Below are 26370 nucleotides of genomic sequence, written 5' to 3' on the forward strand. Positions count from 1 at the left end.
GGAGCTAAGGGCCTGGGCTGGCCAATAGGAAAGTGGAAGAAAAGGTGAGGGCGGGACTAACAGACTTAGGGTCGGGGGCTTTAAACTTCAAGGGCGGAGCCAATCCTATCGGTTGGTTGGGTCTAGGGCTCTGGCCCTGGGATGCTCAGGGGGCGGTGCCAAAAGCTCTGGGGGAGGGAATAGAACTTTAGCTCCCCCCACGGGGTGCGGGGTGGGGTGGAGCTAAGAGCCCTGAGGGTTGGTGTAGATAGAATAAACAAGAGCTCGAAGAAATGAGCTAGAATAAGAGTTCCAGGGCGGAGCTTGTGGATATCTGGGCGGATTTGAGGCTCCAGGATTTGGTCTTGCAAGGGGGCTTCTCGAAAACCCAGGAAAAGATTAGGAAGGTCTGGGGGATGTGGGAGTGTCTTCTTCTACCCTACCTTTCTCTAAGAGCCGGGGGCTATGCTTCGGGCTGAAGAGCAGAGAAGGCCCTACCCCTTCCAATCCTTTTGCATCCCTATTGGTGGAGGAGGCCTGCGCGACAGGCTCTCATTGGTCCTGAACAGGCGAGGAGGGGGTCTAGAGAGAATAAGCGCCTGTTGTGGGCGGTACCAGACAGTACCGAGGGATCTCGGCTCAACCAATCCTGGCCCGAGGATTGTGTTGGGGGGCCTGGCAGGGGGTGTCCCGACCCCCTCCCCCTTTCTGGGCATCCTGGGGGATGACCCCGGTGCCAGGCCCGGCGTCGGCCGCCTGATGCCGGGCGGGCCGAGCCGGGGATGCTGGAACGAAGGGCGTTGCTATGGCAACGGGAGGCAGGGCCTGGGGGGGGGAGACCGGGCCCGAGCTGGGACCGGGGGGGCCGGCGGTGGATGTGGCGGGGCGATGGCGGAGCGCGGCCCGGCCTTCTGCGGCCTCTACGACACGTCCTCGCTGCTTCAATATTGCAACGGTGAGACCCCTCCTCAGTTCCGACCCTGGCCCCGCCCAGGGCTGGACCTATCTCCTTCTACCCCAACCTCCTTCCAAGTCCCCATCCTCGCCCCTAGCTGAAGATTCTCCTTTCTCCCCTAGCAGGACCCTGACCCCAGAGCAAGGTGCCTGATCCCCAAAGCCCTGATCCCAGTCCCCAACCTTCTTCGATCCTCCAGGTGGTTGAACCGAGAGAAGAGAGCAGAGCCTTTAGGAGCTTGGGGTTGAAGGAGGGAAGGCCTGGAGGTGTGGAACTCTGCTCTCTCCATCTCCTCTCAATCCTCCGGGACCCTCTCCCTTCTCCTCATCAGAGGGGCCGATTGAGGGAGAGTGGAATTGGGTGTTGGCTTGTGGGCTGGGTGTGGGACCAGGCAGGATGACCAGAGGACTTTGCCTCCACTCTACCCCCAAGTCCTCAGGCCCCACCCCTCCCGCCCATTAGGATTCATCCCTTCTCCCTAGACAAATGGGTATGAAAAAGAAACGCCACTGTGGGTGTCAGACCCGGATGAAGGGAGCGGGAGGCAGAGGGGAGAAGTGGGAAGTGGGTGCTGGCCTCTGGGCAAAAGAGCTGAAGGTGGGGGGATGAACTGGCAGGAGGGAACAGAGGAGTTGAGTCATGGCGGGTGAGGGGTGGGTGGGCAGGTCAAGGCCTCAGAATGAGCTGGCTCCCTGGATGGGGGTTGCAGGAGCAAGGTAACAGTTCCTCCACTTCACTCTGAGGCCCTGAGAAGGAACTCCCTTTTGGAGGCTTACCTCTGGGCATACACCCCACTGTCAGGGACCAGAATGCTCATTTTTGTCCTCCTCAGCCCCTCTGAGAGGCAGGCTGACAGGGTGCCTAAACCTGGATCAAATACCTGTTCCGGGGCTGAAAGGTTGTGTGTCCACGTTCGAGTAACTTCATCTCTCTGGGCTTCAATCCCCATCTATCTCCTTGCCTCCTAAAATGGGTATAATACTAGAGCTACTAAAGTTGCTGGGACATTGGGTACCATGTACTCAGTCACTTCAGTCGTGTACAACTCTTTGCAACCCTGTGGACCGTAGCCCACTGGGCTCCTCTGTCCATGGGATTTTCCCAGCGAGAATACTGGAGTGGGTTGCCATGCCCTCCTCCAGTGTGGTACCATAATAACATTTAATTATATCCTGGATTTATTGAGCACATACCAGAGCCAGGTGAGATGCTAAGTGTTTTGCATGTGTAAGCTATGACAAATCTCATTGTTTTGGGTAGTATTATTAATGGTAAGTAAGAGGGGTCTTGGCACAAGGAGGTGATCAGGCCTTCCTGCACCTCCCCTATTGGCTGTTTGACCTTTGGTGATCTCTATACTCTCCCCCATTCTCCGTCTTTAGTTTCCTCTTTTGCAAAACGCAATGCCAACAGCCCCCTGAGATTCCTTTTCTTAATGAGTTCCGAGTCCTGACAGCTCTCTCCCTCAGACCTAACCCCCACCTTCCAATGCAGGTCCAGGCATCCGACCAGAGTGGCGCTGGGTGGGGGGCAGGGCAGGCGAGGCCAGGCAAGCGATTGGGCCGCAGGGGGTGGGGGAGGGAGGGGAGGGACCGATGGCTGCACTGCGGAGCCCAGCGGACGGGAGGGGCATCCTATGGACGGGGGATAGCAGGTGCTACTTCCAAGCCTCGTTCCTGTTAAGGCTACCACCTTTACTTCCACAGGACTGGGAGCCAGGGCTTCCTTGGTTCTTGCCAGCAATGAGTCTGGGTATGAGCGGTCTGGGACGAAAGGGGGAGGGGGGAACACTTTGGTACTCTGCCCCTCCCACTTCGAGAAAATGAGGACCGCGGGAGACGGAGGAGGAGTTGTTTGGCTGCATCTAGAGAGGAGAGGGAGAGCCGAGTCAGGGGCGTGGGAGTACAGAAGCTACATTTTAAAAGAGGATCAGAGGAGGGAAGCTTGGGTCGGGGAAGTTAGTTTGGGTGTCAGATCCTCTTGCGCGAATCTCGGGTCTTCGAGGAGCTGCCTGCAACTCCCAAATTTGCCGCCAGGGGCCGCAGAAACTCTGTCCTTGCAGCAGGCTCTGGGGTCGAACCCCTCGGTGAGGAGAGAAAGCCGGAGAGGGACCAGGCAACAGACCTTTTTGGCTTGAAAAGTCTTAGAAACAGAGAGGAAATGTTAGTACCCGCGATAAAAAATCTCGATATTCGTCAGAGGATATTGGGGATCAATTCTAGAATGTTGGTGTCATTCGGGAAAAGTTGATGTCATCCCTAAGCTGTTGATATCACTCATAGGTATTTAGCATGTTAGTCATAGAATCTTAAAACCAGAGTCGAGAGGCTCGATTTGTAGACTCTTTCTTAGAAGGTTAGCGAGGAAGGGACTTCCCTAAGGTCACGCCTCCAGGGCGCTGCGGCAGAGAGGAGTGTGCGGCCAAGGGTTGAGAGCCGTGGGGATTTCCTTCCCCTCTTCTTGGCGCACATCCAGGCGTTCCAGCCCCACGTCGCGGGAGATGAAGGGGGCGTGGCTGGCCCCAGACTTAGCCCCGGGCAGGTGGGAGGGACACTTCCCCTTGGGCGTTGGAGCTCCTGGGTGGCCCTCGCAGTGATCTCTTGCCTTCCAGATGACAATTTGTCGGGCACGAGCGGGATGGAAGTGGACGACCGCGTGTCGGCGCTGGAGCAGCGGCTTCAGCTGCAGGAAGATGAGCTGGCGGTCTTAAAGGCGGCGCTGGCTGACGCGCTGCGTCGCCTGCGGGCATGCGAAGAGCAAGGCGCAGCGCTGCGCGCGCGGGGCACCCCCAAGGGCCGGGCTCCTCCTCGCCTAGGCACCACTGCCTCCGGTATCTTCACTAGACTAGCGGGGTGAGGTGGTCGGGGCTGGGGCCTGGACCTCAAATTCATCCTCTTCTGTCCTCTAACTCCATCTCTCTAGTGTGTCAGCTCCTGAAAGGTCTTCCCACCAGGACGCCCCTCAATGGCTCGGGACCCCCGCGGCGCGTGGGCGGCTATGCCACATCCCCATCATCCCCCAAAAAGGAGGCGACATCTGGGCGCAGGTGAGGCGCGGAAGTCGGGATCCATAGCCTCTTCCAAGACCTCGGAGGCTGTTTATATGAAAAGGGATGGACTCGGGTGTCTGAACATCAGCAGGGGAAGGTCCTGAAAAGTTCTCGCCCGCGTCTGGCACTCGCCTGCTGGCTTCGCAGGTTCTGACCCTAACTGTGTACTCTCTATTAGCAGTGCCCGGCGCTACTTGTCACCAGAGCGCCTCGCCTCTGTGCGTCGCGAGGACCCCCGCAGCCGCACCACATCCTCTAGCAGCAACTGCAGCGCCAAAAAGGAAGGGTAAGTGTCCAAAGCGGGGTCGTACCCCCAAAGGTGGGACCAAGACCTCAGTTAGGCTTAGAAAACGATGGGGAGACTAGAGTGATGCCCCAGGCCACGAGGTAATAACCTAAAGCGTGGTCATCTAGTTCAGAAAGCGGAAACGGTGCGGGAGGATCGGAGGGACCAATCTTGAGACAGCTTGGTAGTAGTGAAAGGCACGGGAAGGCGGAGCCAACTTTGAGGGGCGTGGTCAAAGCTTTAGAGGCTGGACTAGAGCGTAGGAGGCATGGATGGTCAGAGTCTCTCGGAAGAGCCCGAGTAGAAGTTAGGGAGGAGCCAGGATTGTGGGCGCGGCTATTAAGGTAAAGGGAGAGTCCGCATTGAGCCTCCGGGAGGCAGCCAGGTCAGGGCTCTAAGAGGAGTTTCTGCAGGAAATGGGGTAATCAGAGGAGCGAGCGTGAAAGGAATTTGAGGGCGTGGCCAGAGGGTAAACAGGGCAGAATCAGAACTCACTGGGGTGAGGGTAACGGGCTGAGATCATGTACAGTAGTGTCCGGTGCAAGAAACAGGAATGAGGGGAGCCTGGGCGCTGCCAGGTGGAAATGGGCGCGATTTGAATTAGAAGGTTGGGTGTGGTCATAGGAGGAGAAGGGGACGACAGAAGATGAGATGGTTAGATGGCATCACCGACTCGATGGACATAAGTTTGAGCAAGCTCCGGGAATTGTGATGGACAGGGAAGCCTGGCGTGCTGCAGCCCACGGGGCCGCAAAGAGTCGGACACGACTGTGCGACTGAATTGAACTGTGGTCATAGGTGGACGTGGACAGACCTCAGTAGGTCTGCAGGGACTAAGGGTAAAGGTTATCTTGGTCTGCTTGCTTGTCCAGACCTGAAGACGATAGGAGTTTCCATGCGGGAGCTGTCGATTCAGGGGTAGGGTCAGAAGGAGAGGTGGGACTATGATCAGAATGTTGGGCGAGGTCAAGTTCCCAGAGGCCGGGCCAGACTGAATGTCTGGGCTGTGTAAAAACCTAAATGTGGAGTCCCATGCGGTGGGAGTCAAGGCTGGGGGGTGGGGTGGACTAAGGCTGGACCGGAGTCAAAAACCCACACATTTCACCCCACTGAAATAATAGCAAACACGTACACAGAGCTATGTGCCAGGTACTACACAGGCACTTTACATGAATTAACCAACTGAAGCTTCACAGTCGCCTGAGAGGTTTATTATCCCCAAGTGAAAAGTGAAGAAACCGGGGCAGAGGTTTGGCCACTTGTTCACAACGCTGGGAATTGGCAGAGCGTGGGTTTGAACTCAGGCAGACACGTCCTCGAGTCCGTGATCTCAAAAAACACTCTCCCTCCCCCGACAAAAGAGCCTGGTGTCAGGACCCCCACAGCCCCGGAACACGAACCTCCGGCTGCGGGGTCTGCCGCGGAGGGCGGGGCAGGGCGCGGCGGCGCGGGCACCTCCCAGGGCCGGAAGCGGCGGAGCTGGTCCCGGCTCCACCCCCAGCCCAGAAGCGCCGCCAGCCGCCGCCATGAGTAGCTTTGGACCTGGGTGAGCCCCTCTTGCACACCCACCCTCCTCCTTCCACTAGCAGGACCTAGGTCTCCCCTTTCTCCGGGGACCCAGACCCGCGGGCATCACCTCTTTCCGTCAGCAAGGAGTGTAGAGACACGCCCCTTCCCTTAAACCCTCACCTCTTCCCTTTGTTAGAAGTTTGGGGCGCTGTGGGACTGGGGCTGGAGAGCGTTGGGAGAACTGTGCTGACTTAGGAGGGATGGGTACCTTGTGACTCCCCGCTTCCAGGATCGCGTCCCTGCCACTTCGTGCTGTGTGATCTTTGGCGATCACTGCCTCTCTGGGCCTGTGTCTTAGGCTCTGCAAGATCAACCGAGCAAAGCACACGGCCTGCAGAGAGGCAGCGCTCCGCTCCTTACTCGCCCCCCACCCCCCCATTACTCATCAAAGACCTCAGGAGAGACGTGGGGTGGGGGAAGTGGTTTCTTCCAGTTTCTGACTTGCCTGCTAATTAGGGCTTTCTTTTCTTTCTTCCCCCCGCCCCGCCCCTTCTTTATCCTTTCCTGACAGCAAAACCAAAGAAGTTATCTTCAGCATGGGTAAGTAGGGAGAATGGGAGGGCCTCGCTGGGGTGAGAGGCCAGAGCTGGAGGTCAGGAAACCTCTTTGACCTCATCCCCACCCCCCACCCCTTCCCTCTTTTACTTAAAAAACATTTAAAAAGTGAAGTCAGAAGGGGAGAGGTTACGGGGTTGCGGACTGGTGTCAGCACCTGACCTCTGGGGGTATGCATCCTAGCAGAGGACGGCTCGGTGAAAATGTTCCTGAGGGGCCGCCCTGTACCCATGCTGATCCCGGAGGAGCTGGTCCCCACCTACAGCCTGGACACACGCTCTGAGCTGCCTTCGCGCAGATTCAAGTTGGACTGGGTGTATCCTTTTACTTTAATCTCTTCCTCCCGCTACCCCCACCCCCACCCCCACCGCCACCGCCACCGCCACCCCCACCCCGCCAATCCGGAAGGGACAGAAGCCCTTCCGTGGGACTGCAGCTAGAGGGAGAGTCTTTGTACGGAGAGGTACTTCTCAGGCATCTGTGAAGTGAGGGATCAGGAAGAGCCTGGAGTCTGCAGTGGGCAGAGGGAGGCAGATTAGCTCACGTGACTTTTATGATTCATTAGAACAGCAGACTTTTGCTGAGTGCCCTCTATCCATCAGATTCTCTTCTGCACACAGGCTAGGTTCCCTGAGCTCCCTTCTAAAGTGGGGGAGACTGAGGCCAGTGAGTCAACAAATAAGATAATTTCAGCTAAGTAATAAACGCTGGTCATACAGTAACCTAAGCTCAAGTGAGAGGAGTAACTGGGTTTCTCTGAGGAGGGGGCATTTGAGCTGAGAATTGAACATTTAGGGGCCAGGGCTTCTCTGGTGGCTCAGATGGTAAAGAATCTGCCTCCAATGCAGGAGACCTGAGTTTGATCCCTGGATCAGGAAGATCCCCAGAAATGGTTACCCACTCAAGTATTCTTGCCTGGAGAATTCCATGGACAGAGGAGCCGTGTGGGCTATAGTCCATGGGGTCACAAAGAGTCAGACACAACTGAGTGACTAACAGTTTCACTTCACTTTCATAGGAAGAAGAGAAGGCACGGCAGGTCCAAGGACTCTGTGGCCAGAGTGAGTTTGGTGAATGTGAGAAATGAAAGAAGTTGGCATTGGTTAAGAACCCTGTCTTTGGAGCCTGGCAGAAATAGGTTGAAATGCCAGCCCAGCCTCTGGCTGGCTTTGTGACCCTGGATGAATCACCTTCCCATTCTGTGCCTGATTAGCCTCTGAAAAGTGGGTGTCATGATCTCAGATTCATAAGACTGTGAAACGTACTCATAATATGTGCCCTATAAACAGAGATTGATTAAAATAATAACTAATCTCTATTGAGCACATACTGACCATGCCACATGGCACGTGGGATCTTCGTTCCCTGACTAGGGATTGAACGCACGTTCCCTGCACTGGAAGGGTGGAGTCTTAACCACTTGACTGCCAGGGAAGTCCCTATTGAGTGCTTATTGGATGCCAGGCACTGTTCAAAGTTCTTTCAATATAAATACATCGAATAATATCATCCTTTTCTTTTGTAGGGTTCAGAATATATTTTTATAGCCAGTGTTCTCCAAGAGCCCTCTGAGGCCTGCAGGTTGGGAATGATTATCCTTACTTTCCAGATGAGAAAACTGAGGCCACGAGAGGGGTCCCAGCCCTGTCCTAGGGAGTCAGAGCAGAACTGAGGCCAGAACTCTGACTCTGATCAATGTGGTAACTGCACCTAGTCTTTGATGAGACTGTCAATTGCACGGCAGCTTTTTTCGAAACACAAACTCCCTGTCCTCCTCTCTTGGCCTTGGTTTTTTTCTCTGGAGGAGGCAGGAATAGTTGGAGCCTGGAACCTCTTTAAGGCAGCTGGAAATATTCACAGGAATTGAAGAATACCATGCTGTTTTGCCAGGCTTGGCTTGATAAGTGAGCATCAGGAGAAAAGAAGCTGAGACAGCAAAAGTCCATGTGGGCCTCATTCCCCAGCCCTATAATGGCTGCAAGGTGAAGCAGTTTCTGTGGGGTTGGGATAGGCATATTGACATCCATTCAAATGTTTCGAGAACATTCTGGGACTAAGGACATTCTGTTGGACTAAGTAGTCCAACAGTGCCCAAATTAGTATCAACCTGCCTTCCTGGGCTTATAGTCCAGTGTGGGGACAGAATCTATGGAAATGACAACTTAGAGTGGGCAAAGCTGGGATGGGGGAACCCAGAGAGGGCAGCCGACCCAGCCTGGGCATCAGGGAAGGCTTCCTGGAGGAGGAGTTACAGAAGAGAGCAAAACAGCCCAGTTTTGGCTGCCATGCAATTCACAGTCTTATCAAGGACTAGGTGCAGTTACTACATTGATCAGATGAGTAGGATGAGTCCAGCAGACGAAGTGAGACTGAGGCCTGCTCTGAGGACGTGACAGCTGAGAAAGGTGACAGGAAGCGTGTAGTAGGCAAAGGGAACAGTTAGTGCCAAGACCTGGGTGATGGTCATGATCATGGTGTTTTGGGGAATTTCAGCGTCAGAGGGCAGAAGCTCAGACCAGGGGAGGGCAAACAAGGCCAGCAAGAGGAGCTTGGACTTTCTCTTAGGGGAACTGGGGAGCTACAGAAAGTTCTGAACAGAAGAGGGGTCACATTCCTTCAACAAATATTGAACTCATATGTTCGCTGTGTACCAGGAGCTCATCTGGGTACAGGGGGTACATCAGTAAACAGCATAGATAGAGGTCATGCCCTTCTGGAGCAGGCACTCTAGTTGGGGAGACACAGAATAAGTTAAACAGATGGACTTCCCTGGTGGTCCACTGGTTAAGACGCTGTGCTTCCAATGCAAGATCCCTGGTTGGGGAATTGCCCTGGGATGTGGCAAAAACAAAAACAAAAACAGAACATGTGGGATGCTGATGAATGTACTGCAGGAAAATTAAGAGGGAAGGGGGATGGGGGCACTGAGGGTGTATGGGTTTTCTTTATTTTTTAAGATTTTTTTTTTTGACGTGGACCATTTTTTTAAAGTCTTTATTGAATCTGTTACAATATGACTTTTGTTTTATATTTTGGTTATTTGGACCCCAGGCATGTGGGATCTTAGCTCCCTGACCAGGGATCGAACCCGAACCCCCTGCATTGGAAGGGGAAGTCTTAACCACTGGCTTGCCAAGAAGTCTTGAGTTTGCAGGGTCTTTTTGGTCATGCTGCAAGACTTGTAGGATCTTTGTTCCCCAAACAGGGATCGAACCTGGGCCCCGGAAGTGAAAGTGTTGACTCCTAACCACTAAACCGACAGGGAATTCCGGTTTGCAGTTTTAAATATCTCAGAACTATTTAGGAGAGGCTGAGAAGGCCTCTCTAAGGAGCTGACAGTTGAGTAGAGACCCTGAGCAGGAGACACATGAAAACTGACTTAGTGATAATAGGTTTTAACAGGATCCCTCTGGGGAAGAAGGGTAGACAGATTAGTTTCCTGTGGCTGCTCTTAACAAATGCCCACAAACTTGGTGGCTTAAAACAACAGAAAAATCTCACAATTCTGGAGGCCAGAAATCCCTAATCAAGGTGTCAGCAGGGCCATGGTCCCTCTGGAGGTCCTGGGGGAATTTTTCCCTGGCTCCTAGCTTTTGGTGGCTGCTGACAGCCTTTCGGCTCTTCCATCTACTCCAGTCTCACACTGCCTTATCCCACCCAGTGTCAGTCTCTTTTTGTTCTCTGGCTCCTACGAGGACATTTGTCATTGGAGTTAGACGGCCCAGCCAGATAATCCAGGATGATCTCATCTCAAGATCCTTAATTACATTTGCAAAGACTCCTTCTCCAAGTAAGGTCACATTCTCAGTTTCCAGGTGGTAATATTTTGGTGGACACTCTTTTTTCTTCATTATTTGGCTGGGCAGCATGTGGGATATTAGTTCCCTCACTAGGGATTGAACCTGCATCCCCTGTATTGGAAGCTCAGGGTCTTAACCACTAGACTTCCAAGGAAGTCCCACAGTAGACATATTTTAGTGGGGGGGGGAGGGGCGGTTATTCACCCTCCTACAGGGGTAAGAGTGGAAACAGGAAAACCTAGCTCCCATGACCTTCATCTGGGAGTCAGCCAACAGCTGCAATGCAAAAGACACTCCTTAACTGACCCCGGGGCATCTCTAGCTATGGTTACCGTGGCCGAGACTGCAGAGCTAACCTTTACCTGCTGCCCACGGGGGAGATAGTGTACTTCGTGGCCTCCGTGGCCGTTCTGTACAGTGTGGAGGAGCAGAGGCAGCGGCACTACCTGGGACACAACGATGACATCAAGTGGTGAGGCCAGGGAGAAGGGTGCCAAATATCTCCCGCACAGGGCATCGAAGGGGAGGTGGGTGGGGCCAGGTCTTCACTTGGCCTGAATTCAGGCAGAATTCAGGGGGGGAAACACCGTGGGTTAATTATCAGTACTTCAGATGTCGGTAAATTCACTCCGATACCTGGATCTTTTCCTTCTTTTGAAAACTTCAAGCAGGCACACCAGACAGTCCCGCAGTGTGTTGGAATCCCGTGGTGGCAGCCACCCTTTCGATGGTGTGTTCTTTTGGCCATTTGTGGTTCAGGCTTGAGCCCTGTGGGCCCTTGAGTTAGAGACCAGAGGACTGAGTCTTGCTTCTGAGCCAGGGTACCCAGAGAGTGTTCCCTAATTGTTATTGAAGAACTACTTCAATGTTCATTGACTAACTCAGGGGTCCCCAACCTCCAGGATCTAATCCCTGATGATCTGAGATGGAGCTGATGTAATAATAATAGAAATAAAGTGCACAATACATGTAGTGCGCTTGAATTATCCCCAAACCATCTCCCTCTTCCCCATCTGAAGAATAGTTTTCTTCCACGAAACCCGTCCCTGGGGCCAAAAACGTTGGGGACTGCTAGATTAAAAATAACTCATTGAGCCAACCTGTGGAATGAATAATCAGGCATCATGACTGTGGCTGCTGTTGGAGGGGTTCTGGGCTGCTGTCATCCCTGCCCCCCACCTCACTCCCTGAGTCTCCTCCACCTGCTCTTCTCTCCTCAGCCTGGCTGTCCACCCTGATATGGTCACCATCGCCACTGGACAGGTGGCGGGCACCACTAAGGAGGGGAAGGTAACAGAGTGAAGCGGGCAGGACCTGGAGGCTGGGATGGAGTTGGGGGGGTGGGGGGTGTCAGGGAGCCAGGCCCCCCAGGTAACTGGCCTCTCTCCTTCCTGCAGCCGCTGCCGCCCCACGTGCGCATCTGGGACTCGGTGTCCCTCTCCACCTTACATGTGCTGGGCCTGGGGGTGTTTGACAGAGCTGTGTGCTGTGTGGGCTTTTCCAAATCTGTAAGTCCTGTGCAGGCCTGGCCCTGGGCCCTCTCCTGCCCCTGGTTCCTCTTTGGGTTGGAGGCCACGTCTTCCTCGTGACGTCATGGGTTCTGGACATGCCCCCGGTCAAACTCCTGGCACTCCTGGCCCTCCTACCCCTCCAGGCTGCGTGCCCGCAGTTGCAGCCTCACCGGCCTGCTCTGATGACTCAACTGTAAAGAATTCGCTGGCCTATGTGGGTAGATGTGGGTTTGATCCCTGAGTCGGGAAGTGGTCAACCTGCCCCACTATTCTTGCCTGCAAAAGCCCATGGGCAGAGGGGCCTACAGGCTACAGTCTATGGGGTCACAAGAGTCAGACGCGGCTTAGCAACGAAACGACAGTAAAACAGCATGTCTGCCCCCAGACAGACTTCCCCAATGATCCTTTGTAGATCAGGTAATGCTTTTCACGTTTTCACACCACCTTCCATTCTGGGCTTCCCTGGTGGCTCAGAGGTTAAAGCGTCTGCCTGCAATGCGGGAGACCTGGGTTCGATCCCTGGGTCGGGAAGATCCCCTGGAGAAGGAAATGGCAACCCACTCTAGTACTCTTGCCTGGAGAATCCCATGGGCAGAGGAGCTTGGTGGGCTACAGTCCACGGGGTCGCAAAGAGTCGGACACGACTGAGCGACTTCACTTCATCCTGGAAGGATCCTTATCTGTAGGCATTTTAAGCCCTGTGTCTAGTGCAGCCCTCCTCCTAGTACCATCTGGAACATAGGTGTTGGCAGATATGGGGGAGGTAAGCACAAAAATCAAGAGTAAGGCTTTAGGGATTTGTAGAGCAATTTGACATTCCCACACATCCAAGTGTGTGATTGGTGGTTTTTTCCTAAAATCATATTTTACATTTTTATCGCATTTCACCAAAGTAGTGGCTGCAGCGAATCAGGAAATAAAAAACAACTGGTCCTCCCACCTACTGTTTAAAAGCCTCACAGGTTTTCTTAAACCTTTGGAGAAATAAAGCTATTTTGTTGCTAGCAAAATCAAAACTAACCTGTGCTTAACTAAAGATATAAAACAGCAACATTGTCCCAACTTTATTAGTTGTTTAACTTCATAGTCATACAAGTCATTACAGATAAAGAGGCAGGTTAGATGCTCTTAGAATTCCTGAGGGTGTGCTGGTTGCAGAGAAATTGTTGCTGAGGGGAAATTAGATGAATTTCTTAGGGACTAGTCATTTCAAAAGGAAAACTATAAACAGCCTTTAAAATGTGTGTGGCCCTGGATGGGGAGTGTATTTTAATGTGTTCCATATGCCTTGGGCCAGGGCCTTTGAAAATCTTAAAACAGGCCTGAGTGGCTAATGCCCCAGTGGGCAAAGTATTGGTGTTGAGGGTGGGGAGGCGGGGTAGACCCAGAGCTGTCTGCCCCTCCCCAATCCTCTCTCCTCTTCCTAGAATGGGGGCAACCTCCTGTGTGCAGTAGATGAATCCAATGATCACGTGCTTTCTGTGTGGGACTGGGCCAAGGAGACCAAGGTGGTGGATGTCAAGGTGAAGTAACCCCCTTGTAAACGCCCCTCCTTTTTTTTTTCAATACTCATTCCTTGGAGTCCCTCTGTGGTGGCCAGATCTCAATGTTCATGAGTCCAGAGTCAGACTCACCCGGAAGTCCTGGCTTTGCCATTTGCTAGCAGTGTGACTTCAGGCAAGTGGCTTGCCCTCTCGGTGCCTCAGTTGCCTCATCTGTAAAATGGGAGTTATGGTAGCATCTACCCTGTAGGGAAAATTTGGCTTTGATGTTGGGATATGGGGTGGGCAGACCAGGCCAAACGGGAGGACCAGTACAAGGTGGCTGCTGCTGTTTCAATTGCTCTGCGATGTCTAAGATAGACTTTGACTTGCATCTCTGGCTGGTTTTACAGATGAGGAACCCGAGGCAGAGGGGAGAGATACTTGCCCAAGGTCACATGCTCATTCTGGGCTGGGGGCAAGAGACCTAGAATGGGGGGCCCATGGTCTGGGGAAGGAGAAGTAGTTGAGAGGCTGGGCTCCCAGTGATTTGATTCCAGATGGAGTCTGGCTGTGTGTCCTTAGGCAAGTGACTTCCCCTCTGAGCTTCACTTTGTCATCTGTAATGGGAGGTACTAATGAGCTTTATCTCACAGGGTGCTGTGGGGTTAAATGAGTTGATGGATGTAAAGGGCTTGGCACGGAGCTTGGTGCAAAGTAAGGGCTCTCCACGTGTCTGCCATTAGGTTGGTGAAGAAGGCAATAAAGCTTCACTGGCCCTGCTTCCTGTGCTTTAGCTTGCATGTATAGGATACAGGCAAGTCAGCTGTGCAGTACACAACCCACACAGCTGTATTTAGGGCAGTCCTTCCCGAGATGGGTGTGGTGGTCCTGGTGGCTTTGAGGTCCTCATTCTGAATCTCCTCCACCCCTTAAAGTGCTCCAACGAGGCCGTGCTGGTGGCTACCTTCCACCCCACAGATCCCACCGTGCTCATCACCTGTGGGAAATCCCACATTTACTTTTGGAACCTGGAGGGGGGCAGCCTGAGCAAGCGGCAGGGCCTCTTTGAGGTGAGTGCCAGGGGTCCCAAGACTGGCTGGCCCTGAGGGAGGCTGGCAGGGACTCCCCAGATAGCTGGAGACACTCCAGGGGCTAGAATGTGTAGGGATGCTGAAATATTGCCTGCTGGGGCCTCAGTTCCCTTATTCATACCAGGGGATGGTCCTCCTCAACTCTTTTAAGTTGTGAGGATTCAATGGGATGAAGAGTATAGCAGCTCCTATCAGATAGTGGATGCTGGGTAAATGGGTTGCTGTGGTTGTTGATAGTCTGGATAAATAGAGAGGTCGGAGCCTGGTGACCAGGAGAGAGAAAAAAACAGCAGGAACCAGAGGCCAGCTTTTGGTGAGAGTTGGGTCTTCCACCCCAACAGAGGAGGCCCTGAGAACATCAGGCTCAGATGGAGGTGAAATGGAGATATTGAGAAGAAGGTGGGGCAGGGCAGGGAGAGGGGCCTAGAGGCGAGGGAAGGAGAGGAGAGGGGTGGGGCAGAGAGGGTAAGATGGCAGGGGAAACTGAGGACAGAGACTGGGACAGAAGTCAAGATGAGAGAGAGGAGGGAGGAAGGGACTCTGGGGTGGGGAAGCGAGACAGTGGGGTCAGAAACTCTAGGTACTGTGACACTCCCTGGGTGTGCACTGGGGACCAGGAAGCTCCTCACAGGGCCGCACCAGAAGCGGGGAGGACGTCCCCTGGACCATGGTCCTGGCTGGGGGGTGAGCTCGGGGAGGCCACCCGGCTTCAGTGACCCTCTGATACCATCCCCTTCTCCCCCACCTTAGAAATACGAGAAACCGAAGTACGTGCTATGCGTGACCTTTCTGGAGGGTGGCGATGTGGTCACCGGGGACTCTGGGGGGAACCTCTATGTCTGGGGCAAAGGTCAGTGTCACCCCACCATTTGGTCCCCAACCCAGTCCTCCCTGACTCCCTTTGGCTGTGCCTTCCTTCCTCAGACCCTGCTGGAATGTATGATGTGCGTGTGTGCGTGCTAAGTCACTTCAGTCGTGTCCAACTCTGTGCGACCCTATGGGCTGTAGCCCGCCAGGCTCCTCTGTCCATGGGATTCTCCAGGCAAGAATACTAGAGTGGGTTGCCATGCCATCTTCCCAACCCAGGGGTCCAAACCACTTACCCTACATCTGCTGCACTGGCAGGCAGGTTCTTTACCACTAGCACCACCTGGGAAGCCCTGGGTATGATACAACAGGTTAAATCCTTGACCAAGTCTAATGCCTCCATCAAGGTTCAGCTCTATCCCCACCTGCATGAAATCTTCACATATTCCCTTCCCTTGTCCTCTGCAAACCCCTTGGTAGTGATCAAGTTTGAACTGTAAATGAATGGGTTAACCCAGGTTAGATGGATGGAAAGATGGTTTGTTCCAGACAAAGGAATGAATGAATAAGGCAATGAATGAATGTAGGGGTTGTCCTAATCAGTGAATAGAAGAATGAGTAAATGAATACACTATCTTTCCAGATGGCTTATTAGAACGGATGGTAGGGTGGTTGGGTAGATGGGAGGCTAGGTAGAAGAAAAGGTGAGTGAATGGCTGGATGTGGGAGTGAGAGTTTAAGGTGTTTTCTGGGGTCAGTGTGGGGCAGCTTCCGCCTGCTGACCCCTGCCCCTGGCCACCCCGCAGGTGGGAACCGAATCACGCAGGCAGTGCTAGGTGCCCATGATGGCGGCGTGTTTGGGCTCTGTGCCCTGCGGGACGGGACGCTGGTGTCCGGAGGGGGCCGCGATCGGCGGGTGGTCCTCTGGGGTTCCGACTACAGCAAGCTGCAGGAGGTGGAGGTGAGGAGGGGGAGAGGCTCATACAAAGGTGAGGAGATCTCCCACCATGCCACCAGGGCTCCTAACACTAGACTGCTCTCCCAGCCTGTGTCCCCCATCCCCACCCTGCCCTCACCTCTGTTGTTGCTGTTCAGCCGCTAAGGTGCATCCGACTCTGCGACCCCATGGACTGCAGCATGCCAGGCCTCCCTGTCCGTCACTATCTCCTGGAGTTGCCCAAGTTCATGTCCATTGAATCGTTGGTGCTATCCAGCCATCTCACCCCCAACCTCTCTGTGTTCTAAACATCTACCCACTGCCAACCCCCTCCAGGTCCCTGAGGACTTCGGCCCCGTGCGCACTGTGGCCGAGGGCCGGGGAGACACACTGTACGTGGGGACCACCCGCAACTCCATCCTGCAGGGCTCTGTCCACACCGGCTTCTCGCTGCTGGTCCAGGTGAGCATCTCTTCTGCACCTGCCCCGCTCCGTCCCTACCTGCCTCTCTTCTCTCCTCTGTACCATTCACTTCTCTCTTACCACTCCCATTTCTCCTCACCTCTCTGCCCCATTCCTTATCCTCTGGCCTAGTTAACACCTCTTACCTTCCTTTTACCTGCTTGTGACCTATAACCTCACCTCTGCCCTAGGACTCCTGCCCCAGAACACCCCATGGCCCAGCAGTGGGTTAACTGGTAGCACAGCAGGGGCTTCCCAGGACCTTGCGCCAGCTATGCTGCCCCCTGCTGGTCAGGGCGGTGTGCTGTTTCTGTAAGTGCCCTGGCAGGTTGTCCCACAGGCCCCGGGCCACACACCTGGCAGGTCTCCAAGCCCTCTTGAGTCTGCTCAGATGCCCATGCCTCCCTCCTCCCACAACCCTACCCCACATCCAGTTTAAAGAGCCCACCTACCAAGTGGTGATCTAGAAGGATGGCTTAGAATATATGAATTCTGGGGAGTGACTGCCTGGGAGTGAAAGGCAACCCTGTCACTCACCTGCTGTGTGATATGAGGCAAATGAGTAACTTCTCTGTGCCTTTATGCAACGAGAGAGTAACACAACTGATCTCACAGGGTTTTATAAGGATTCCGTGAGTCAATTCATATAAAGCATTTTGAATGATGCCTGGCACAGAGTAACTGCACAAAGAATCTTGGTCAAAACTGCTCCTTTCTGAGACTTCCCTAGTGGTCCAGTGGTTAAGACTCTGACCTTGCATTGTAGAGGGCACGGACAGGTTCGATCCCTGGTCTGGGAACTAAGATCCCCCATGCTGCATGGCATGGCCAAAAAGAGAAAAAAAAAGTTCCTTGTTCAGTGGTTTTCCCCTTCCTTCATTCCCAACATGGATTTTCCCTCTTACAAGGTGGCTGAGATCCATGCAACTGAGTTTATATTCCCCCTTCTGGCTCTTAGGGGCTTTCCCAGTGGCCCCGTAGTAAAGAATCTGCCTGCATCACAGGAGACATGGGTTCAATTCCTGGTTCAGGAAGATAGATCCTCTGGAGAAGGAAATGACAACCCACTCCAGTATTCTTGCCTCGGAAATCCCATGGACAGAGGAGCCTGGCGGGCTAGAGTGCATGGGGTCACAAAGAGCTGGACGTGACTGTGACTCAGCACACACATGTGTGTGAAGAAGATGAAGAAAAACAAGGGCTAGAGGGATTTCTTAGGTGTCCCAAGGCCAGAAGGGACCTTAAAGACCCCTAATAATAGCATCAATGTTTTACAATATTAGTTATACATATTTTTAAATTTTTTATTCTTTTGGCCACACTGGGCCACTTGTGGCATCTTAATTCCCCAACCAGGGATTGAACCTGTGCCCTTGAGCAGTGAAAGCAGAGTCCTAACTACTGGACCACCAGGGAATTCCCAAGTTATATATGATTAGTGTATTACTAGAATTGTATTATTTAGCATTAATCATCATGCTGCTATCAATAATTACAGTTCTGTTGATTATCATAGTTATTTTAATACTATATTAATAGGATATGTTATTATTACCAATAATAGTCAGCCACTTTCATTCGATGAGCACTTTGTACCAGCCTCATCCATCTTCCATGTATTTGCACTTTCCATCCACAATTTGAGTAAGCAGAATGCCATGAGACACATACAGTGATTGGACCCATTTTGCAGAAGATGAAACCAAGGCTTCAAGGAGAAGTCACCTGCGTAGGTGACTGCCATAGTCAATAAGTGAGATGTGGTCAGACTCACCAGGCTGAGTACCCTCCATGGCTTCCCACAGCCTTCTGGGCACCGTCTGACTCCTAAGATCAAGCTCCTACGCACCACGTCTCTTGCTTCTCATTGTGCAAACTGGAAAGCAGAGGTCTGAGGGGAGGGGGCACATTTGCCTGGAGCCCCCCAACTGGGGCAGGGATCTGCGCAATCATTGCCTCCTTCAGATACCCTGGGCAAAGCGTCGTCCCTGGGTCACCTGTGGGGAGAGTGTGTTGCTGAGGCTAGTCTAGCACTTCTTTCTGGCATCAGAGGTGGGGGATGCGGAGGAAAGATCTGGATCAGTGATCTCCATGCTATACTCTCTCCTTCCTGCCAGGGCCACATGGAAGAGCTGTGGGGCCTGGCCACACATCCCAGCCGGGCTCAGTTTGTGACATGCGGGCAGGATAAGCTGGTGCACCTGTGGAGTGTGGAGTCCCATCAGCCCCTGTGGAGTAGGACCATCGAGGTAAGGGGCTGGGGGACTTGATACACCCTTCTAACAGGACCACCTGTCTCAATGTGTCAGGGATCAAACAGGAACCACGCCCAGTGTCTTTCAGCAGAAGGAGATTTAATGCAGGGAATTGAGTGCTTACAAACTCGCTTGGGAGGGCTAGGGGGAGTGAGTTCTTGGGAAGGAAGCCTAGAACAACACCCCAGACCTGATGTGCCTGAGGGGCTGCTGCCTCTTCCACAGTCAGGAAAGTGGGGAGTCAGGAACCACTGGGTTCAAGAAAATGCTGTCCTCATAACTGCGATCCAGGAATCAGGATGCTGTGGTCACTCAAGTCTTGGCTCTAGAGCTATACTGTCTAGTACATGTGGCTATTCAAACTTAAATTAACTTTAAATGTAAGAGTGAAAGGTTCAGTTTCTCCTTTGCACTAACTACATTCCAAACTTGTGACTGCATGCGTGTGTACATGCTCAGTTGCTCGGTCGTGTCCAACTCCCCTGTCCCTGAAATTTTTCAGCCAAGAATACTGGAGTGGGTTGCCATTTCCTTCTCCAGGGGATCTTCCTGACCTAGGGATCGAACCTGCATCTCCTGTGTCTCCTGCACTGCAGGCGGATTCTTTACCTGCTGAGCCAAAACATGTGGCTAGTTGCTACCAAATTGGCAAGTGCAGATACAGAACATCTCCATCGTCGTAGAAAGTTCTGTTGCACTGTCTTGCTAGATCTAGAGTGACTCAATGCTGGCTATATTTGCACTGACCAAAAGCAGATCCTCTGTGCCGTTGCCTTTCAAGGCTAGTGACTGCTCACCTGCACAGCAAATGTTTTCACAACCTAACTGATCAGCGGAAGTGGCAGAGTGGGGCCTCTACTTTGCGTCTTCCAGAGCCCACAGCAGTGTAACTGATTGTTGGACACAAATCACAGCTGACCTAGCTGCATGGGCTTCTGGGCAATGTAGTTTTTAAGCTCCCCTGCCTGTGCAGTATGGGAGAGTAGAAAGTCAGTTGTCATAGTCTTCACACCACCTTTTGAGGTTTTGCTCTAGGAATCCAGGGTTACCTGTGATCCTGGAACACCTGATGGCCTTTCAACTTCTAGGAGTCAGGGATGGTGTGTCCTAGAAATTACTGGGGCCATATGTAATGATCCTCACCTTGGCTGCTAACTGAACACCTGCTATATGCCAGGTTCCATGTTCAGCACAGCAGTTCTCTAGCCAGGGTATCAGAACCACCTGAGATGGCAGAAACAAAGAATCGAATCGTGAGCTCCAAGCACAGGAAGTCTGATTCAAGAAGTCTGAGTTTGGTCCCAGATTCTGCAGATTGTAACAAGCTCCCTTAGGCTATTCTGATTCGGGCAGTCTCCCTACCATGCTTGAAACTGCCTTAGCACTTTACCCACATCATCTTTTTTTTTTCCTAACTTAAAATTTTTAAGTTTGTATTGGGGTATAGCCAGTTAACAATGTTGTGGTAGATTCAGGTGAACAGCGAAGGGACTCAGCCATACGTATCCATGTATCCAATCTCCCCCAAACCTAGCTCCCATCCAGGCTGGCAGATAACATCATCTTTTTAACCGCTTCCGCCCCCAACCTCCACAAGGCAGTAGGAATGATGGATCCTCACTTGGAAACAGGCCCAGAAAGGTAAAATCACTTGCCCATCAACAAGTGTAATTATGATCATGCTGCTGCTGCTAAGTCGCTTCAGTCGTGTCCGACTCTGTGCGACCCCATAAGACGGCAGCCCACCAGGCTCCCCCGTCCCTGGGATTCTCCTGGCAAGAACACTGGAGTGGGTTGCCATTTCCTTCTCCAATGCATGAAAGTGAAAAGTGAAAATGAAGTCACTCAGTCGTGTTCGACTCTTTGCGACCCCATGGACTGCAGCCCACCAGGCTCCTCCGTCCATGGGATTTTCCAGGCAAGAGTGCTGGAGTGGGGTGCCATTGCCTTCCCCGAATTACGATCATAGGTGACCTTTATTGAGTGCTTCCTGTGGGCCATCTTGCTTACCATTCTCAGGGCTTTACACCTTGCTTATAACAGTCCTGGGAAGTGTGTGTGTTTATGTTCTCCATTTGAGACAACCAAGGCCAAGGTGGGGAAACCTATTTGATGTCACATCACTAGGAAATGTCAGAGCCACTGTTTGAAGCCAGGTCTGATTCCATGGTGCTCTGTTGCCTGTAAATCAACCAATTCCCCCCCATACCCACACCCCAATTAAATATTTTTTTTGCTGGAGATAAAGATGTGGGGAAACAGGCACCCAGACACACCTGGTGATAAGCTGGTATAATTTTATGGCAATCAGATTAACACGATATATCAAAAGTCTTAGGAATGTGGACAGTCTTGATTCCAACAATCTCATGTCTAGAAAAGTCCCTAAGGAGATCATCTTGGGTGAATAAAACTGTGGGAATTTAGAACAGGAGTGATAAAGGATCCAGAGTCCGCAGTGATAGGAGGAATGTTTTCTGTTCGAGCCAACATGTTAAAGGGAAGGAGAGTGTTTTCTAAGTGTCTGCGGCAGGGGGTTACCAGAGGGCAGCAGAGGGAAGTGAGAGCCCTTAGGCAGGCTCCGAGGCCGGGAAGGTGGGCCAGATGGATGGGGACCCCAGCTTCCAGCCTCGTTTCTTCTCTCCCTCCTCAGGATCCTGCCCGCTCTGCCGGCTTCCACCCCAGTGGCTCTGTCCTGGCCGTCGGCACAGTGACTGGCAGGTAACACTGACGGGCATTTGGGGTGGGCTTCTGTGCTCCCCCCAGGAACTATCCCTTGATTTCCCCCTCCTTCCCCACTGCCCCAAAGCCTACAGAGAACGATAATTAGGTCCCAACTTATTGCCAGGACTTGATCTCCCATCATTCCTCTTTGGGAGTCCGCTTTCTCCCACGTCTTTCTGGGGTCCCTCCCTCAAGGCCCCCACAGATTGCCACCCCTCTCTGCCAGATCAGCTCACCCCTCCTCCCCCCACCACGCCTTCTCCTTAAAGATGGCTGCTGCTGGACACGGAGACCCATGACCTGGTGGCCATCCATACCGATGGGAATGAACAGATCTCAGTGGTCAGCTTCTCTCCGGGTAAGGAACGCTACTGGGGACGCTGGAGAGGCAGGGCCTGGGAACAGAAAAGCTGGTTTACAGGCAGGAGGAAGGGTTGGAGCCTGTGTGGCGCCGGCCTAAGGGTGGGGCCAGGACTGTGGTAGGGATGGGGCTCGGGACTACTGAGTTGTCTGGGATAGTGGGGGGGCTGAATCTGAGAGAGGAGGGGGTAGAACCTGGGTGCTTCCTCATAGCCCCCTCCCCCTCCCCCAGACGGGGCGTACCTGGCCGTGGGCTCCCACGACAACTTGGTGTACGTGTACACGGTGGACCAAGGCGGCCGCAAGGTCAGCCGCTTGGGCAAGTGCTCGGTGAGTGGGCCGTGGCCCCCAGCCCGCGCCGCCACCCCGTCCGGGGGGTGCAGGATTAACCAGTTTTCTACCTCAAGGGAGCGCAGCTTCAACACTCAACTGACTGCCCTGATTACGTCTAGGAGTCTTAGCCGGGCACACACGCATTTACCCTCTCCTGTGTTTTAAGCCCGCCCTTTGTGTAGCCCCGCCCCTCACATTCTAAGCCCGCCCCTTCGTGTAGCCCTGCCCCTCACGTTCTAAACACACCCTCTGTGTTATAGCCCAGCCCCTTGCATTCAAAGCCCGCCCCCTCTGTGTCTAGCTCGGCCCACTTGTTCTAAACTCCCCTTGTGTTCGAAGCCCTCCTTGTCTAGCCCTGCCCATCACGGTCTGCCCCTGCCCATGGTAGTCTGGCCCCACACTCCAAAGGCTTGTGTACCCTTCCTGTAGACCCTTCGTGTTTTCACTCTACCTCCGTATTTTGCCTTCCCCCCATCCTGGGCGGATCCTGCCCTCTCCAGCTCTAACCCATCCCTTCCCTCCCCTGCAGGGCCATTCCAGTTTCATCACCCACCTGGATTGGGCCCAGGACAGCAGCTGCTTTGTCACCAACTCTGGGGACTACGAGATTCTGTACTGTGAGTTCTCTGAAACCCAAAGGCACGCCTCTCTCAGCCTCTCCACTGCGCATGTGCGATTTGCATAGCCTTCCCTGGGTTCTGGCAGAAAAGGCAGGGCATTCAAGTCCCTCTCCTTTGGCTGGTGTATTCAGGTGCTGATCTGTTGGGCTTGTCTCCTGACTTCTGGTTTCCTCCCTGGTGGATCCAGCTTTTAACCAATTCCTCCCCTCCCTGGTTGGATGGGTTGGGTACAGGTTTCTAAGCAGACACCCTTGCTCTGGCCTTGGGGTGTCATCACCTCCCAGGATCTAGTCCCCTCAGCCAGTCTGAAGAGGTAGAATAAGCCCTGGGGCTTTAACCTCCTGTCTCAGACCTCAGTGTCCACTGTCTGTGAAATGGGTGTGTTGTCAGTAGTTCTTTATGCTCTGAACATCTCTCCTCCATTTTCTGCCCCAGGGGATTCATCTACCTGTAAGCAGATCACTACTGCTGAAACTGTGAGGAACGTGGAATGGGCCACGGCTACTTGTGTCTTAGGGTTTGGGGTGTTTGGTAAGTTGTGGAATGGACAGAGTGTTGCTGAGGACAGGAGTTCTGAGAAATATCCCTGACTGGTGGTTTTTACAGCCTCTTATTACCAGGCTGGGAAACTCATTCCTTTACCCATGTGAGCAGCCGTATTTGTGTCAGAGGAAAGAGGAGGTTGAGATGACTGTTCAAGGTAGTTGTAATGAAATGAGAACAAATGAGGGGTGGCGCCTGGCCCAGAGAGATTTGCACGGCCTGTGTCCCAGTCATGAGTTCATTCAGGCATTAATGTATTCAACACATACTCCCTGAGCACCTCTCTGCACAGCTGGGCAGTGCCGAGACCCACTGGTGACTGTGACAGCCCTGGCCTTGCCATCGTGGGACTCACAATCCAGTGGACAAGATAGACCTGTCCCCAGACAACCCAGAATAGATCAGTCGGAGGCAGGGAACTCCAGAGAGGACATCTGGCCCCAGTCTAGGAGGGAATCAGGGAGGACTTCCTGGAGGAAGGGACATCCAAACTGGGCCCTGCAGGATGAGGAGTTACATTCCAGTGTGGTGAAGAAGGAAAGCAGTCTCTAGGCAAAGGGAATAATAGCCATGTGTAAAAGCCCAGAGGTGATAGAGCTTGCTATTTGGAGAAATGCAAGAAGGCAGGATGGCTAAGTCATTGCAGAGTTCAAGGGAAGCGCTGGTGAGGACAAGGCTGGAGCAGTGTGAGGGGCCTGGCAGAGCACAGGGGTCATGGTGAGAAGCCTGGACAGTGGAAGGGTTTTTGTTTTGTTTGGGCCACGTTGTGTGGCTTATGGGATCTTTGTTCCCCGACCAGGGCTTGAACTCAGGCCCTTGGCAGTGACAGCATGGAGTCCTAACCACTGGATCACCAGGGAATTCCCCATGAAAAGGTTTTGAATGATGGTAGATAGGGTCAGATACATATTTCCAAAAGATTATTCCAACTCTCATCCCTGGCTAGAGACAGGCTAGATGAGAGGAAGGCAGGGAGGCTGCAGCTGGGGCCTGCTCGCCTTGGGGTTTCCTGGCCCCAACTGACATCTTACATCACCACCCACCCCCAATCTTGTCCACAGGGATCTGGTCCGAGGGAGCAGATGGTACTGACATCAATGCTGTGGCCCGCTCCCATGACGGGAAGTTGCTGGCTTCAGCTGATGACTTTGGCAAAGTCCACCTGTTCAGCTACCCCTGCTGTCAGCCTCGAGTGAGTCCCTGTGGGGGCTGGCAGGGTGGAGGTACCAAGCAACCCTTTCCGGATCTCAGTTTCCCATCTATACAAAGAGGGCAGTGACTTGATTGAAGGGCCTTTCTTAACTTGAAACTTAATAAATTTCTGAGTCTGTAGTGCTAAAGCTCTGAGCATCTGCATTATGAAACCTTTGGTTCTATTATCCTGTTAACTCAAGAAATATTTATTGAGTACCTACTATACGCTGGGGCACACGGAATACAGCAGTGGACAAGACAGGTGACTCCTTTTGTTTCCTTCTTCCCCTATCACAGGCCCTCAGCCACAAATACGGCGGACACAGCAGCCATGTGACAAACGTGGCCTTCTTGTGGGATGACAGCATGGCCCTGACCACGGGGGGCAAGGACACCAGCGTGCTGCAGTGGCGGGTGGTCTGAACTGAGGAGGGTGGGGTTCCCAGGAGCATGGGGCCCAGGTAGAATCAGGTGGTGAGGCTGCAATTTTATTTTCGGGAGATGTCTATTGCCGAGTAGAGTAATATATACCCAGAGTATGTCTATAGCAAAGGGGGTTATGGGGGTGGGCGGGTGGACTGACAGAAGTCTCTATTTATCAGGGTGGGAAGAGGGGTCACATTGATTTGGGGGAGCCATTAGAGTGTTTGGTTCAGAGTGTTTTTTTAAGTTTATTATTTTATATCATCCAGAAATAAAAACATGTGCACTGAGGTGGAGTTTCAGGGTCTGTGTATGGGCGTATCCATAGATTGAGTGTGTCTATATGTGTATGTGTGCGTGTATTAGTGTTTGTGATGAGAGACCATTATTAGGTCTTAATTGGTCTTTAAGCTTGATAGAAACCAAGCTAGCTCTAACTTAAGCCAAAGGAGTACTCAGTTGGCCGACATACCCAAACAAGGAAAGGCAATTGTCCCCTTGGGCTTTCAGGGCCCATGAACCAAGGGTTTGAGGGCAATCAAGGTATTCCATACCTTCTCTGATCTGCAAGTCAGCATTTTCCTCTGGGAACAGTAGTCTCCAGGCAACAGAAGGATGGCACCAGGCAGCTTGAACCCCAAGCCCAAAAATCCCAGAGAAGGGCTATGATTGGCCCATCTGCAAATCAATCAACTTGGACTGTTGGTTGGTCTATTGTGATCGGTTAGTTCCACTTACGTGTTGACCAGTACTGGACCAATGATTGTGGCCAGGAAGATGGAATCATTAAAAACATGGAAGCCTCACTTGAACCATAGGGTTGAAATAGGGCAAGGAAAGTTTTCAGAGAAGTGGACTGATGACACTATAGAGATCTGGTGGATGAGGTATGAGTGTTCTGCATTACAAGAGACAGAAACCTAATTTCATCCAGCAGAAACAATAAGAAGCAATTGCCAGGTCATGGAACTGAGTAGTCCAGGAGGGGTCTAGCTGGACTGTGGTAATTGGGTTTCTCCCATTGGGGATTTCTCAATTTTTTTTTATCTGTAATCTTGAGCAAATTTTGAACTTTAACCTTTTATTGATGTGTTGATACGTTACATTCAGAAAAGTACACTCATCATAAATATACAAAAACAAACGGATCCCATCCATGCAGCCATCTCCCACGTGATGACGTAGAACATCCCCAGCCCCCAGAAAGTCCTCTTGAGTCCCTTCCTAGTCATTGCTCCCCTCTCCCCTCAATAATCACTACCCTACTCCTCACACCATAGAAGCATTTTTGAACTTTAAATCAGAGGTCAGCAAACTTTTCAGAAAGGGCCAGTTAGTAAATATTTTAGACTTGAGAAGCCACCCAGTCTCTGTCCCAAGTAACTCTGACCTCGTCCGTGTGAAAGTGACCACAGACAACACGTGAATGAATG

At 52.6% G+C, this 26370-nt stretch overlaps 1 protein-coding gene across 5 annotated transcripts; it reads left to right on the plus strand.

Moving 5' to 3' along the window:
• Nucleotides 1–839: 839 nt before the first annotated feature.
• EML2 (EMAP like 2) lies at nucleotides 840–25233 on the plus strand. Of its 5 annotated transcripts, XM_040252514.1 has the most exons (22): nucleotides 840–934; nucleotides 3546–3764; nucleotides 3857–3980; nucleotides 4165–4269; nucleotides 6350–6378; nucleotides 6577–6709; nucleotides 10516–10665; nucleotides 11414–11483; nucleotides 11591–11701; nucleotides 13132–13227; nucleotides 14124–14258; nucleotides 15030–15129; nucleotides 15893–16047; nucleotides 16360–16485; nucleotides 18603–18734; nucleotides 21394–21461; nucleotides 21734–21822; nucleotides 22057–22154; nucleotides 22687–22774; nucleotides 23213–23308; nucleotides 24382–24512; nucleotides 24812–25233. In XM_040252514.1, the coding sequence occupies exons 1-22, from the start codon at nucleotides 868–870 to the stop codon at nucleotides 24935–24937; spliced, it is 2448 nt and encodes an 815-aa protein (XP_040108448.1). In that variant the 5' UTR covers nucleotides 840–867; the 3' UTR covers nucleotides 24938–25233. The 5 variants fall into 5 exon arrangements, 4 of the variants coding, with proteins under 4 accessions (XP_040108448.1, XP_040108446.1, XP_040108449.1 ...); XR_005723211.1 differs by lacking the exon at nucleotides 22057–22154 and having other exon boundaries at nucleotides 4162–4269; XM_040252512.1 differs by lacking the exons at nucleotides 840–934; nucleotides 3546–3764 and having other exon boundaries at nucleotides 3876–3980; nucleotides 4162–4269.
• Nucleotides 25234–26370: the final 1137 nt, after the last annotated feature.

This window comes from Oryx dammah, unplaced genomic scaffold (genome assembly GCF_014754425.2).
Source record: "Oryx dammah isolate SB20612 unplaced genomic scaffold, SCBI_Odam_1.1 HiC_scaffold_13, whole genome shotgun sequence".
Classification (NCBI taxonomy): Eukaryota; Metazoa; Chordata; class Mammalia; order Artiodactyla; family Bovidae; genus Oryx; species Oryx dammah.